The sequence below is a fragment of the Colias croceus genome, chromosome 30 (genome assembly GCF_905220415.1).
Source record: "Colias croceus chromosome 30, ilColCroc2.1".
In the NCBI taxonomy this organism is placed as follows: Eukaryota; Metazoa; Arthropoda; class Insecta; order Lepidoptera; family Pieridae; genus Colias; species Colias croceus.
The window spans coordinates 30,826-48,192 of NC_059566.1; the positions used below are offsets into that span (position 1 = coordinate 30,826).

Consider the following 17,367-nt stretch of genomic DNA (forward strand, 5'->3'; position numbering starts at 1 on the left):
GATACTCCGCGGCGACTAGTCTCCGAGACTTGCAGGATACTTGAATCGCCTATGCGTATCGTAATGGGAGAAGGGCCTAAAACTTCACTCAAATGTCAAACAACAAACATTAACAAATCACCCATCACTGACACAATTATGATTAATAATTTGACATTTTATTAATGGCCAGATACCTTAATAAAAATGTTATAATTATTATTGATTTAGTAAAACATGTTTTTATTTTATAGAATGATCTAAATAAATTAAGATATGTGTTAAAAATAAGTTAAGTTTTGCTTCTGATTTATAAAGCATTTGAATTCAATAAAATTAAAAATAAAATATAGACATTCATTCGTATTAATCGATATATTCGACTTTTTTACTCCTGACAACACTGACAATCTCTGCTTGATAAGACCGGTAGTCATAGAAATCTAAATAACAATGCCGGTAGTGAACACATTATCTTTTTTTTCAAAGATTTGTTTTCCCATAGAATCAGAAGTAAATATTTTACCAAGAATTACTAAAAATAACATATTGAATTTTAAATATATTATGATTTCTGTAACAGTTAGGCCCAGTTTCGCCATTCTCCTTTGTAATCTTATTAATTGTAATGTGCATTTTTTGCATAAAAGTTTTAATGTAATACTCAGTTTTGACAATTACAAGTTCCAACAAAACCCTCATAAATCATAATCTTGAACAGATTTGAGCAAGATAATTTAAAAAATATGCCATGTATATTGTATCATAGAAAAAGTCAGTTTTTGATAGTTATCATTTCTTCATCAATAACATGTCGTTAGTACGAAATAAACATTGACTTTTGTTCAGTATTTATTATCTGTACTGCTTGGTAATTAATATATTTTCGTGTTGCAAAATTAATTATAAACTTAAGTGTGAAACTAGCTGGATTTTTTTTACACACCCACAGATATATTCTATTATAAATCATAATAATATTTTATCACCATACAAAAATGTTTCCTTTTACCTAACTAGATGGCGTTAGTATCGAATTAGAATTATCGAATCGCGCTATCGTTTCGTTCGCAAAAGGTTATATTATAAAGACCGATCGATCCGCTCCTACTCCCCGTCCGACTAGGGTCTAGGGTCCTTCCGAGTTCCGGCCTCCTCCACACAAGCGACTGCAGCCCAAGCCGAGGTTCGAAGTTCGAACTTCGAGATCCCTTCTGGGACCTCTCACCTCATTCTGCTTTTGAATATGCTGTAAAATATTTGTTGTATCGTTGCTTACAACAGATGCTTTTTTTTCTTTTGAAATATTACCGAAAAGCCGAGACAAGAGAAAATATGCAGGGTGTAATCTTTCAGTGTGCAAGGGCGATTTTTCAACAGATAACAAAGACTTTAAACTGATATCGAAAGTACTTATCAGTTAACCTAATGAGTAAAATGGCCGTAATAAATTTTTAAAAATTAATCGGGAAATATCAAAAAAATTATCTTTAAACCCATTTATACATTACTATATGAATATCCCATATGTACATTAAATATGAAAGATTTTAGCTTTCTTTTTCTTTTTTTGGTTTTCTGCTTTAATTACTTCGCAAATTTGAAGTGGCATTTTCCACGCTTTTTCCGGACATTTTTACGCATTTTCCGGGAATGATCCGGGCATTTTCTGGGGTATTTCCAGGCATTTCCCAGACATTTTCCGGGCGTTTCTTCCCTGGAATTTTCCAGACATTTTCGGGGATTTTCCAGGCATTTTCCGGATATTTTCCGGATATTTTTCAGGCATTTTCCGGAAATTTTCCCAGGCGTTTTCCACGCTTTTACCGGACATTTTCACGCATTTTCTGGACATTTTCCGGGAATTTTCCGGGGACTTTCCGGTTATTTTCCCAGGCATTTTCCCGATATTTTACGGGCATTTCCCAGACAATTTCCGGACATTTCTTCCCTGGCATTTTCCAGGAATTTACGGGGATTTTCCGGATATTTTCTTGATATTTTCCAGGCATTTTCCGGACATTTTCCAGGCATTTTCCTGGACATTTTCACGCATTTTCCGGATATTTTTCGGGAATTTCCCGGGCATTTTCCAGGGATTTTCCGTATATTTTACAGGCATTTTTCGGATATCCTCGGAAAATGCCCCGGTTAACCCTGGAAAATGCCAGGGAAATGTCCGGAAAATGTCTAGGAAATGCCTGTAAAATATCCGGAAAATCCCCGGTATATGCCTGGAAAATTCCCGAAAAATATCCGGAAAATGTGTGAAAATTTCCGGGAAAAGCGTGGAAAATGCCACTTCAAATTTGCGAAGTAATTAAAGCAGAAAACCAAAAAAATAAAAAGAAAGCTAAAATCTTTCATATGAAATGTATATGGGATATTCATATTTCATACAAGTACCTAATGTATGGGAGGGTTTGAAGATAATTTTTTTGATATTTCTCGATTTATTTTTAAAAATTTATTACGGCCATTTTACTCATTAGGCTGATAAGTAATTTCGATATCAGTTTAAAGTTTTTTGTTATCTGTAATACTTACGGAAAAATCGTCTGTGCACACTTAAGAATAAGAATAAGAAGGTAATGTTTATTTTTTACACCATATGAAAGTAGAGATTTCAATGAACAAAAGGCTCCCCAAGTTTTTGAAAAAAGCCGATATTTTGACGGGTGAGTTTTCGATTGAGAATTAGGTTGTTTTTTTGGTATTAATTCAAAATAAGGCGATAAAATAAATATTTTAAATCAAATAAATTACAGTGTATTTGGGACATAATAAAGTAAGTTTCCACCAAATTTTAAAATAAAAAAATTAATAAAAAACTTATTAAAATAAAAAAACCAACAACTCGGTTTTTTTCAATTTTTGACCTAAATTTTGAGGTTATGTGAAAAAATTGAAAATACAAAGGTTGTAGATCTTTTTATTACCTACAACTTTGCCGTTGAACTTTTTTCCGTAGGACTTGTAGTTTTGTCGGAAATCGCGAGAAACCATTTTTTATCTTAAAAGCTCCCCCCCTCCCACTTCCCGAACTCGGATTGACCGTAATTTATTTTTCCTTTTATTTTTCCTTTTCATCCTATTGCGATTTTTTTTTGTTTCAAAAATTATCTACCCTGGTCTAATAGGGTACTTTTTATCGTGGGAAAACTATCCAAAGTCAATTTTCCACGCGGACGAAGTCGCGGGCACAGCTAGTATTATTATAAAATACGAAAAACTTCAGCTTTTTGATGGGTTTAAAACAATGGATATGTTTTGGTACTGTCATCATTTTTTATTGTCATCGTGACTATGTTCGTCAAGTGGTATACCGTAGCTGTAAGTCGCAGTGGCGCGGTGTGCGCGGGGCCGGCGAGGGGTGAGGGCGCGGGCGCGGGCGCGGGGGGAACAGCGGTGCTCGTCGAGCCGCTCGACTGGACTGAACTGCTCCTGGAAGTGACAAATATGCAGTGTTGATGTTGTTTATGATGATATTGAAGTTATGCATAATGAAAATCGATTTTGAGATTAAAATAATTCTTTTAAAACTAGGTAGTTCTTGTCGAAGTTAATTCAATACAGTCAAGTTTCTTAATAAGCTGACGCCTGTAACCTCACGGTACCCAGTATTAATGTGATTATATTACTCTGTAACAAATTCAACCTCAACAAACCTACTGGTCTGATATAATAATCAAATAGATCTTTTTTGCGTGTAAGATTAACAACCATTTATCCACCCTAAAAACTTTCAAGTAACAAATATTGATATGATAGTTATTTTCATGTACCTATTAAAATACATATAAATTATCATAATATTATGTATATGCAATTGTTGAAATACATACTAAAAACAAAAAAAAACATTTCATTTTATGCACGTACCTTCTCGTTCGTGGTGGAAGCGGCGGCGGAGTAGCAGAGGAGTGACTGGATGCCCTCGAAAATGATTCTTTCTTCGCCTCTACTGATTTAGAGGACACTTGCGACTTGACAGAAACTTCTGACGACGACCGTATTGTCTTGGCTTTAACTTTCTGCGGCTCTTTCTGAATTTGGAAGCTGATTTTATCTTTACACTCTTCTGCTTTAGCTTCAAATTTCGATTGCTTCGAATCCTTTTTAAATTTAGATTCGAGTTTAGCTGTCTTCGTTTCGAAATCATTTCTAGCATCAAAAAAGGAGCTCGCTTCGGGCAAATGTGGGTTGAATTCGCTACCTTGTTCGAAGTCGTCTTTGGAGTTTCGTCTGTAGGGGTGTGTAGGGTGGGGGTTGGGGTGAGGGTTGTGGGAGGGGGAGGGTTCGGTCTCGGATCACAACACGGTGTCGAGCGTGTCGAGCGAGCTTAGTAGAGCGGGGTCGCGCGCGCACCAGCGGGCCAACTCGTCCAGTGTGACCACGCCGTCTGCGTTTGTGTCCATCAACTAGGAAAAAAATGTTTATCAATCAGATAGACGTTCTATCTGATTTTAGTTTATATTGTAGTCAATTAGGAAATCCTTAAATTTATGTTTGACCGAAATGCTCGATTTTATTGCAAATGAAAATGAAAATGGAAATGGAAATGAAAATCCCTATAATACGTATAACTCACGTGGAAGATTCGATCGACATGCGACTCTGCGGCAGCGCGCTGCACAGGCGGCACGGCGGCGCGGCCGAGCAGCTCGTATACCGCGCGCACCACCGCCACCATCTCACTGCGGGAGATTCGACCTGCAACCGACCAACATATTATATCTATAACAAATGGAATAGGAAAAGGAACAGAGACAGCGATTCATACTAAAGCATCATTTGACCCTAAATATTGTAAAAAAAAGACGGGTTGCACTCCGGGAGTGCCGGCAGAAGTGAAAACTTGATTATTAACGTTGAGCATGTTTGATATTTTGGAATGGTATCCGTCTTACGCTTTTTCGACCAGGTCACGTGTCCTGACGCGAGTTTAAGATTTTATACCCATTACAGAAAAAGTGCTCAACGCTGCTAAACAAGTTTTCACTTCAAAAAACACACTTAAATTCATGAAATTATTGTATTGTAACCGATCACTAATAATAATTATTGTTGTACTAATAAAGTTTGAATTAAATTTGTAAAAGTGGGTCAAAATCGAGTCTAATGAAGTTAGCTATATATACAAACATGTAGATTATTATCTACATACAAGATAAAGCTAATACAAGCGTGTGAAAAAAGTATAAGAATTTTTCAAGTTCTTTGTTCCTTTTTTATTCATTGTGAATTATCGAGGATCTTATGAAAGAAAATCTCAAGAAATTTGGCCTAATCATAAAAAATGAACATCATACCATCACCGTCGACGTCGTACAGAGCGAAGACCCAGGACAGTTTCTCTTGTCGCGAGCCGCGCGCCACGCGGGAAAGGATGTCGAGGAATTCCTGAAGAGAAGAAGTATAGTTTAACTATCTATCTATACTTATAATAGAATATAACAGAAAAATAATAATGTATGTATTAGCTAAAAAAAGTTAAGGTCTCAATATCTCATTACTAAATAGTGAATAGTGAAGAAAATTCTACATACACTATTTTTGTTTTATTCTTATCAAGAAAACCCAAAGAAAACTTGTTTTCACAAAACTTATTTAAACGACACGAAATGTCGCTCCATCTAATTTTCAAATGCAATTAAAAATAAAAATTTAAATAAAATCAAAATTTAAAAAGTCTCATTCAATGAGAGCAATAACTAATCTAATTTAAAAGCAATCCCTGAATGGAAAAATATTCAATTTACTTGAAATCATAAAAATTACATTTGCGCATAGTGCCGCCATTGCTATAAAGACGAAATAGAATGGCTATATTCATCCCGCTCACACATACCAATTTGCGTATATCTATCTCTTTCGCTCGACTCATAAAGAACCCTTATGATGGATTTTACAGTGAAAGGATTTCGTACTTTATGTTTGGAGTAAAATATATATTTTTTCTCGCGGTTTGTGACTTCGTTTTATGTAGAAACACGTTCATTTCAAATTACCCATTTTCATATGTTTTACGATTAGCGAACTTGCAATTTATGAAGTGTGTTTTTTTTTTAGTTTTACTGCATTAAAATGCTTCTGAAAGATTTAACTTTTATTTTTAGTTTAAATTTGAGTGCAAAATTTAAAGGCTGTTTAAAGGTGCTTTGTGAAAATGATTGTAGTTAAGTTTACACGATTAATTATTATTTGAAATTAAATGAATTGAAAATCCTTTATTGCATCAAAAATAAGCACATAAAAAAATAAAAATAAATTCTTTATTGACAAAACATTTTTTTTAAAGCAAATAATATTATATTTTAAATTAGCAAAAAGCGGCCTTGTCGCTATGTAACCATTTCTCCCAGGCAACCCTTTAATTATAATAGAGGAAAAGTCATTTAGCCGTCTACAATTTTTTTGGAGCATTATATTCACTGATAGATTAATATAACTTATTCATTAATTTATAATTGTTTACGTATTAACATTATTACATATTTTTTGCAATCAGTATTTTTTTGTGAATAACATTTTCCACAATATCTCTATTTTCTTCAAAACAAATCGTTACCTATTTGGTAAATTCATTCATGTGACTCAGCTTGGAATATATTCGTACGTAATTTACAGTTAGTAAATCGGATAAGGGTGAAATCTCAGCGATACCATCGCGCATACATTATGTAGATTGTCCATCAATATATCGTTATTGGCACCGATATCCGCTCCCGTACCCAAACCAATATCGTAACGAAACCAATATATTATAATATAATGACATTGGTATGCTATCTGTACCAATGAAGATTCATTTCTAAAATAGGTGTAGACTGAACGATGTAACTTTATTTTTTAAGACTAGCTGTAGCCCGCGGATTTACATAGATGCTGATTACACGTATTGTTAAATTCTAACTATGTAATATCTTTTGCTGAATAAAATACGTTATGTTATCATTTTCATTTCATGAAATGTTGGGAAAATAGCTTACCTCAAAATTAAGTTTCCCCCGTTGCTTGTGTTTAATAGTGTTGAAAACATAGTGAGCGTACTGCGTGGCATCTGGAACGAGAATAAATAAATATTTACCATTTTAAAGCTCTACATCCTTGCTAATATTATAAGGCTGAAGAGTTTTTTGTTTGTTTGCTTGAACGCGCTAATATCAGGAACCACGGATCCGATTTAAAAAAGTATTTCTCAGTTAGATAATATCGAATAGCCTATAGGCCGGTATATCAAATCGCTAAGACCAATAGGAACGGAGCAATGCGGGTAAAACCGCTTGTAAGAAAATAAAATTTTGAGTGTACTTTTAGAGCCTATTCAATAGGTACAAAAAAAAATCCTCTTTATATAATACTTTGCTATATTCTATGGAACTGAAACCTTCACTATTTTTTGTCAAAAATTCATCTCTTTCCAATACAGACGTTTCATTTGCCTGGCCCGCATCATTCCTTATTCAGGGCCCCACGAGACCGCTTGAAGTTCAATTTAACGCTTTACTATCTCCCATCGGGCTTAACCTCGATGTAGGAATTATACATTGCGGAGTGGATAGGCTGACGTTTGAGTTTGGTGTGAGGTGGAGCAGTAATGTAGTTTGGTTTTAGTTGTTTGTATAAATCACGTTCTGTGTAAAGTTGTAGTATGTGCGTCCATTTCTGGGTATATAAGAAAAGATTGTGTTTGGTGTAGTGCGAAATAGCAATGTATACTTTAGTTTAGTACGTACATTGCTGGGTTAACAGGTTAACATTTGATTTTGGTACATCTTGGAGGAGCAATGAATGGTGTTATGGACAGTTGTGTAAAGAAAAAAATACCAGAAAATTGCTTGGTGAATAAAAAAAATGCCTATTGAGGAAACTTAAAATTAGTTCATTTAATATAATTAAATAAAATATGTATATGTAACGCACTTGATTGAAAAGTCTATTACAGAAGAAATTAACCAACTGGAATATGACATTTAATTCAGTTATGAAAAGGAAAAAAATGTAAGATTCTTTTGTCTGGAACGTTAAGAAAACATTTAAAGAAAATCATATTATTCATTTCCACAATATTATTTCTAGTTCTTACATATTATATGAGAATCTATCCGCAGGCATGAACTGAAATATAGCTTACTAGATTTCCGCCTGTGGCTTCGCCCGCGTTTTCAAAGGAAAACCCGCATAGTTCCCATTCCCGTGAGATTTCCGGGATAAAACCTATCCTATGTGCTAATCCTAGTTACCCTCTATATGTGTGCTAAATTTCATTGTAATCGGTTCAGTAGTTTATGCGTGAAAACCATACATACATACATACATACAAACCTTTCTTCTTTATAATATTAGTATAGATAATTAATGTAAAATCGGTAAAGAGGCTTTCTTATTGCATTCGAATTTTTAAAAATCGCCCTAGTAGGTGTGGCGTTAAATCACAACAATGCAACAGAATAAATCAAATGTTCTGTGTGTATCAAATTAGACTCACTTGAAAATTTTAACACGCATACATATTTTATTAAAAAGTATGGCTGTAATGCACACTTGATAATTCTATTTTTGCGCATAAAAAGAGCAGCACACCGTAAATCAACTAATAGATTACACCGCGGGGTATAATGGCGCGGGTTCGTTAAAACGTGCCACATGACTGCCTCTACCGCAGGGCGCAGACACAGGGCCGGAGCTATCTTTGATTGTTTTGGGGCCCCATTTTGTTGCATAAATTCAAGGCTTTATTTACTACTAGGTTTCAGCCCGCGGCTTCGCTCGCGCAGTCAAAGAAAAACCCGCATAGTTCCCGTTCCCGTGGGATTTCCGGAATTGCGTCATTTTCCCGGGATAAAAAGTAGCCTATGTCCTTTCTCGGGTATCAAAATATCTCCATACCAAATTTCATGAAAATTGGTTCAGTAGTTTAGGCGTGATTGAGTAACAGACAGACAGACAGACAGAGTTACTTTCGCATTTATAATATTAGTATGGATTAGTATGGATTAACAGTGATTCATAATTCTAAATAATTTTGATATGGTAAGCTCGCAAATGTGTTATTATGATTTTATAAATGTAAAGTTGGCAAGGCAAATTCTAAAGCCTCACTTAAAAGTTAAAGTTCATAAAAATTATTAAAACTATTCAGTTAATTGTAAAGGTAAAGTGATTTTCAGATTAATTTTTGGGGCCCTTACTTTATGCAAACCGTCCCTAGCCCTGCACAACGCTACTACCAACAAGTGACGGAGTGGAATTAAGTTTCAATACATCATTTCTTATTAATTTAAAAATATTGATACTCGATATTTTCAACCAACTTTAAAAAGAAGATGAACTGTTATGTTGCGCTTTTACATAATATGTTCAAAATTATTATTTTTTATATATAACTGCAGTTGTCCTATTTATGTATACAGGGTGTAATCGTTAAGTGTGCACAGTCGATTTTTCCTTAAGTATTGCAGATAACAAAAATCTTTAAACTGATATCGAAAGTACTTAACCTAATGAGTAAAATGGCCGTAATATTTTTTTTTTTAAATAAATCGAGAAATATAAAAAAAAATTATCTTTAAACCCTCCCATACATTAAGTATGAAATATGAATATCCAATATACATTTCATATGAAAGATTTTAGCTTTCTTTTTCTTTTTTTGGTTTTCTGCTTCAATTACTTCGCAAATTTGAAGTTGCATTTTCCACGCTTTTTCCGGACATTTTCACGCATTTTCCGGATATTTTCCGGGGATTTTTCGGGAATTTCCGGGCCTTTCCCAGACATTTTCCGGGGATTTCCAGGCATTTTCCACGCTTTTTCCGGACATTTTCAAGCATTTTCCGGATATTTTCACGCATTTTCCGGATATTTTTAATATTTATTTATTAAAATCTTTGTTTAAGGGATATTCATATTTCATACTTAATGTATGGGAGGATTTAAAGATAATTTTTTTGATATTTTTCGATTTATTTTTAAAAATTTATTACGGTCATTTTACTTATTAGTTTAAAGTTTTTTGTTATCTGTAATACTTACGGAAAAATCGCCTGTGCACACTTAACGATTACACCCTGTATACCTACATAATATTTCATTGCCCTCCACTTCGGAGATATACCTGAAAAATCTATGACGATATCGTCAATATATTCGGATTGAAATACTGTCAATTTTACAGCATGCATTTATATCAAAAATTATGACCTGAATAGTAAAAATATCTTAGGCAACGACAATATAATTTGATATTCTGTTCAGTTTATGATTTTGATTACAATTATTGGTAGTGTGTATGTTTGTACCTATTCACTATAACTACATGATAATATTATTAAACAAAGTCGTCCGCTGCGTCTGTCTGTCTGATGCTGATAAACTTAAAAACTACGGCATCGATTTTCCTTAGGTTTTATTTTATTTGTAAAGGTTTAGACAACGCGGGAAAGCTAGCGCATAAAAAGCAAGGATTTAGTTCAATTCGATAGTTATTGATTTTTTAAAACCAGATTAACACAATTGCTTTTCCTCCGGAATAAATACGGGTGTTATCATGTTTACAAACTTTCAATGCTGGAGGGAGCAAGTATTCATAATTGTTAGCTATTTGATTATAACAATTTGAAAAGTGAGGTAAATATTATATTATGAAACTAAGACTTTAATTTATAAAGACGCTAGGTCATAACTTGGTTATACCTTGTTCTATTTTATGAAAAATAACTAATGGCTTTTGATGAAATCTACTAGTAGTTAGGTTGTATTCTATATTGTCACATAACTTTACTGTTATAAACGCGAGTGACACCGCAAGAAATGGCTTGTGAATATAACCGTATAACGTTTTCAATCATTCCAACTTGCAAAGTCCCTCATATTACTAAGTTCGAACAAAGGTAAGTTGCTGATAACTTACAAGTTAGGGACACAACTTTATTCGCTAGGATTCAAAGGACTTTGTTGTGAAGCTGTATTGTACTCGATTTCTTAGTGAATAATGTTTTTGAATATTTTGGGATACTATCTGTGCCCCGCGGTTTTACTCGTATTGCTCCACTCCTATAGGTCTTAGCGTGATGATATTATATCGCCTTTTTTCGATAAATTATTGGGCTATCTAACATTGAAGGAAATTTTAAAATCGGAGCTGTTGTTCGTGAGATTAACAAGTGAACTAGAAGGACTTGAAGGTAACTAGTGATCACTTACCGCCAAGGGGAAAGAATTGACAGAATATATTTTTGAAAGCCTCTTCATCCACCACGCCGGTTGGACATTCCTGTAAATAACCATATTATTACTAAAACATCGATATACTTAATTGTAAGGTTAAATCAGTCTTATGAAAAAATTAAAATCTAATAGATTGCAATCTATTAGATTTTAATCACTCATAAATTAGTGAACCGCCTCATATTGGTGTGACACATTTTGTGCTGTAGCAGTTTTGAATTCAATAGGTAGATAGACAATACACTATAATCTACATCTGGAAGTCTTTGTAAACAGTTTTCAGTTTTTACAAATTCTAACATTTATTTTATTCAAATTGACTTCTTTTAGAACTTTTGAATCGTCTTAACATAGTTTTACTATTTATAATAAGTATAGATCGTTCGAGTACCAGGCAACCATGAACCCAAACACGTTACCTGCTTGAAGCCGCGGTACATGAGCTTGATCTCGTGCTGGCTGAAGCGCGTGGTGGAGGCGAGCGTGGCGGGCGGCTCGGGCCGGTAGCGCGCGCCCACCGCCCACAGACCGTCGTCGCATTCCTCATCTGTAACAATGTAGCAAATTATCTTTAAATAAAAAAAATAAAAGAGCAGTAGAAAATTATTTATATCGATGTGTAATTGAAGTATCTTTCTGTAATATTAAAACAACTTTTTACTAAATACATATGGATGTATACTATACACGGTACATAATAATTATATGAACTTACTTCAGTAGTAATTTTTGCAAATTTGGTCGGTCTGTCTATATAGACTACAACACACATATGTGTGTTCCGACTAATCTCTGGAACGGCTTTACCTATTTTGACGGGACTTTTAAGTAACTATGGCTACTTTTTATTCTAATATTTCATGTTATGAAATATAGGTGCGTCATTTATACACCATAGATCAGAATTGTCTAGGAAGATCAAGTATAAAAATTAATAATCAATATTTCTAAAGTAATCAACATTTTACGTATCCCGGTACGGGGCCCTTCTCCTTGCTACGGCACTGCTTATGCAGTGCCGTAGCTATGCTTATAGCTATGATTATTCATAAGACATAACCATCCATGGTAATAGAAATAGTCATGGTGGTGAATAAAATAATAATCACAATCTGTAACTACCTATGTATTGTAAAAATATAATTATACCATGGAAAAGGCCCAAAAAGCAACTTACGGAAAACTACAGCTTTAACATCACGGTTTTCCCATTGACTTACGGAACGCCAAAAGCGCAGAGGTAAATTAAAGAGCATCTCCAGACTCGACCCAGTTCCGTAGGTATGTTTGTGAACAAAAGAATGGTTTTGTCACACATTTTTGTGTATTTGACGGACTGGCGACTACAAACTTGCGCTCTTTTCATTGAAAACTTTATAGAACTTTCTGGAAGACCGCTACGGGGTTTAAAGTTCGTAGGTACCTTTTGTCATATTTTGTAAAACTAAAAAGTCTGTTCGCTATTAATTGTATTAATAATGTAATTGTAAAACTAGCAGTATTTAATGTTTTCACGCTTGTAATGGATTTCGGCCGATTTGATTATAAAGATGAATATGCGGAGAAGCTTTCGAAAGCTTTTTATTTATTCAATGAAACTTATTGGGTCTTGTTGGGAATGATGAAAAAATTATGAGAAATAGACTATCGAAAGTGGCCTATTTTATTTACTTACTAGCTTACCGACCGCGGCTTCGCCCGCTTTGTCTAAAACCTAAAAAAAAAAACTACAATCTTCCTCTTGAATCACTCTATTAAAAAAACCGCATCAAAATCCGTTGCGTAGTTTTAAAGGTACAAAGGGACATAGGGACAGAGAAAGCGACTTTGTTTTATACTATTTAGAGATTTAACACTTTAGTATATACTACCAACATAGTATTTATTAAGATTAAAACAAATTTTAGAGTAACAAAAATATGCAAAGAGCTGCGGTATTATCTTACTTAAGTTTGTTTGTTTGAACACGCTAATTTCGACTTGAAAAATAATTGCTGTGTTAGATAGTTTATGTATCGAGGAGGATATATCATCACGCCAAGACCAAAAGGAGCGGAGCACTGCAATAAAACCGCGGGACATGCCTAGCTAGTCCATTATAATTAGTGATCTATTCCACGTAAACATCAACTAATTAATTATACTTAGTTTATTATTTTAATATATTTGAACAACTAATCAACATAAATAATTATTTTTATCTCCTTCATTATTTTAATATACTAGTTAGAGCCAATGCTCTCCTACTCTATCTCGTCAATCAGATACATAATTTGGTATTCTCTACATTGGATACTAAGGAAATAAATTATCAGATATCTTACTTCCTATTATTAATATTATAAATGCGAAAGTTTATGAGGATAGATGTGTATGTGTACCTATGTTTGTTACTCTTTCACGCAAATACTACTGAACTGATTACAATGAAATTTAGCACACATATAGAGGGTAACTTGGATTAACACGTAGGAACGGGAACTATGCGGGTTTTCTTTGAAAAGGTGGAAAGATAGTCATATTATATAATGAAAATCAAAGGTTAGGTTAGGTTAGGTTAGGTTCCCCCCCATCAGTTCCAAGCCTTGTCGTGGCCGGGGGGGCTCAGTAGCTTGGAGTGCACTCGTGTACTCTGAGTGAAGCTAATTGGACGCGGAGGGGCTGAAAGGCCGGTCTGTCGTCTGACGACATGATTGGTTCGACGGCCAGGGATCCATATAGCTGGCTGGCTGGCTTGAAGGCCGGCTGGCCGGGCTGGCTGGAACCGGCTGGTCACACCGGCTGCCTCGCTGGCTGGCTAGGGGGCCGGCTAGCAGGCTGGCTGAAACCGGCTGCCCCACCGGTTGGCTGGCTGGCTGCTTTGAGCCGCGGCGGCTGGCTGGCATGCTGTCACCGGCTGGTTGTCCGGCTGGCTGGCTGGCTGGCTGGATGGCTGGCTAGCTGGCTAGGATCCTCCGGGGGGCCAGGATTGGCTCAGGTGCCGTTGTGGTACGGCGAGGTATGGCGACTAGTGGTCGCGGCCTGGCAATTTGGCTGAGCAAAATGGGGTTGGAAGGTCGATTGGGCCTCGTTTGGGTCTCGTTCCGTCGATCTTCGTCCGTGGGGCCGGACCGAGGGCCGCCACCTCTGGTGTGAGGTGGGGGCTGCGAGGGAAACCTCTATAAAAGTGCGCCGGAGGGTCCTTCGACGCGTGAATCACGTTTCAGAGGGCCTTTCGGCGCGCGCCCTTCGGCCGGTCGATGCTGGGGTCGAGGGTTTGGGGAACGCCGATGATGGAACGGGGAACAATCCATCATCGGCGAGTGGGTGGCGTGAGCTCGTGTACAGCTTGCGCCGCCCCGGGGTGGGCATTTGGTGGAGGGCCTGGAAACGGGCAAGTGGCGGAGGGCCTGGAAACGGGCAACTGCTGGGCGGGACATGCGGAAGATTGCGAATGTGTACCCGCATCCCGTCTAAAGCAGCGCGTTGGTACACGGTGGGGTTTTAGTCGGTAGGAATCCGACATAACCCACGGCTCCTTCCCCGGGAGCCGTGGGTATCTTAGGCAAGATTTCCCCACTTTAAAAAAAAAAAAAAAAAGGTTAGGTTAGGTTAGGTTAGGTTTATATTATATTATTATAATTAGGTTAGTCAAGTTTAAGTTAGGTTAGGTTACATTATTTTATTAGGTAAGGTATATTATTTTTCATAGCGAACGTCCGTGACTTAATCCGAGGCACAGTATGCGAAAAAGACTGGTTGGTTGTTTTTATCATATTTTGTAAATCTATAATTATTGTATATATTGAATAAATAAACTATTACCAAAAAATGTGTTTTTATTTGTTCCCGACAATCTCTGGAGTTTCTTTATTGCTAAAATTTATTAATTTTTAATTGTAGAGCTGTTTAAATTAAATTAACTAACACAAATTTATTTCACAATGAAATCTGTTTTTAATTTTTTTCTAAAATTGTGTATAATGTGCACATATTTTTACGCATGTTTTTGCATATTTTTGGCGTATACATATTTACTAGTTATGAGCTACACTTTCACGTTAGGTCAAGTTAGGTTTCTGTCAAAGAATAAATACAAAGAGATATTTAAATGAAGGTAAAATAAATAGTTATCTAAAACAAATATGCTCACAATTTCCTCATTGTAATTTTTTGTCATTACAGTCAAGTTGCAAATCTTACACACGGAAGAAATACCTTGATAACATATGCCGTGAAATAAATGAAAGAGCACCGTATACAGAACTATGAAAAAATTCACTTTTTTGCATACATGTATTCTCTACGAAAGACCGCGTATCGATTGCGATTATTTCTTTTATTTTTCCGTTTTCTTTGAAAATAATAGAGTGTTTCCTTTATTTAATATAATAAATAAGTAGGTATTACAATTTGATAATGTTACAATGTTGCGAATTTTTCCTGCTCCCACTCTGTATACAACCACGGAAAACATGGTTTTCTTTTGATAATTATTGTTGTTATTTGCACTGTGAGTGTAATGTGTTTATAAATTATCTATACTAATATTTATTATAAAGATGAAGAGTGATATAACCTAACCTAAGCTAACCTAACCTTTTTAGAGACCTAACATTTACTTCTTTAACCTAACCTAATCAAACCTAAGCTTTTCCGAAACCTAACCTAACTTATCAAAAACCTAACATTTACAGACACCTAACCTTACCTTATCAAACATAAGCCTAACCTTTAAGGTAAACGCAGGTATTAACGACCCCTCTAAGGCAATTTCAAAATCAACCATATTTTTTAAGTATACTGGTTCTTCTAAAGATTTATAATTTCATTTTATATGCTAGTGTTATGTATAAAAAATGTATTTATTGAAGCAAATACATTCTAATAAAGGATTATCTTGTAAAAAATAATTTACAATGTGACTTAGTCGATTGTTGCTATTACCGACCCATAAAAACGGCTGTGAAGCTATTAACGATTTTTATGCAGCTATTCCCGATCGTATGTGAGAGGAAGCCTTTTTACAGCAATGGAATGTATAGAAGCTAGTGATGATGATGATTACCGATCTTAATAAAATGAAATAAAAATGCAAATATATTCGTATTTTTTAATTGTGGTTATTTTTAATAAAACAAATGAGTACTATTTAGTAATGAACTAAATAATTATAAACTTTTAAATTAATCAACATAATACTATTAATATATGTACATATATTAAATTAAGGATTTCAAACTCTAGGATATTTCGTTATGCTATTTGATTGATTGCTTCGGCGAGTTGTGTTTTACTGAATACTTTTCGCCGCTTTCGTGGCTCCATATTTCTGGAAAAAATATACCTAATTATATGTTTTATGTTAATTTAACCTAAAAACCTAAAAATATATTTTTTTTTAATTTTTTAAATTTAACCTAAAATATAATTTTTAATAGGCACCTATTATGTCATAAAAGTAATAAAAATATATTTGCACGCTCAATTACGAGCAGAATGTTTAAGGATCAATATTATCTGTATATACAAACATCTTTATTCTACATTCTGCAAATAAAGCAATTTGAATTTGAATTTGTAGATGAGAAACTAAACAATCTATATTCGATCGGTAATAGCTTCCTATAGTTGCTATTGCCGACCCACATGGGTCGGTATTAAAGTATGTAAGTATAAACCTAAATTGTATTACCGACCCATAAAAAAATGGTTATTTTAATTCATTTGATCATCAGACTATAAAATAGATTATAATTGATTAATGTCATACAAAATATGAACAAATGCATATTGTTTAAACAAAAAAAACAATGATTTACTTCTGTAACTATTCGATAGGGATCCTCGAAAGTATCATAACTTTGTATAAATTGACAACGCTAAAAGACACAACACTAGACAAAAAAGTTTAGTCGCTAATAGATTTTTATGAAGACTCATAGCTTAGATTTAAACTGGTCCATAAAACCACTTGTGTTAGTGTGATATAATAACATAAAAGAAAATAAAACAAAAAGTTACGTTGCTGCCATTGCCGACTTACGGGTCGTTGATACCTGCCGCGGTTTAAACTGGTGAAGCTAACACCGTCCCATTTTAATTTTAAGTTTTATCGTTTCAAATTACTTTTTATTAATAAAATGTTGTAAGAAATGAAAAGTTGACACTTAAATG

General features: G+C 34.7%; 1 protein-coding gene across 1 annotated transcript in view; it reads right to left on the reverse strand.

The window, feature by feature from the left end:
- Positions 1-4,252: 4,252 nt before the first annotated feature.
- LOC123704740 (Kv channel-interacting protein 4-like) overlaps positions 4,253-17,367 on the reverse strand; it is a 56,718-nt gene continuing 43,603 nt past the window's right edge. The window contains exons 3-8 of the mRNA XM_045653191.1: positions 11,631-11,758; positions 11,188-11,257; positions 6,972-7,042; positions 5,292-5,382; positions 4,571-4,692; positions 4,253-4,400 (exon numbers count right to left, since the gene is read on the reverse strand). Of these exons, the coding sequence (XP_045509147.1) occupies positions 4,290-4,400; positions 4,571-4,692; positions 5,292-5,382; positions 6,972-7,042; positions 11,188-11,257; positions 11,631-11,758 (593 nt within the window). The 3' untranslated portion in view covers positions 4,253-4,289. The remainder of the gene's footprint in view (positions 4,401-4,570; positions 4,693-5,291; positions 5,383-6,971; positions 7,043-11,187; positions 11,258-11,630; positions 11,759-17,367) is intronic.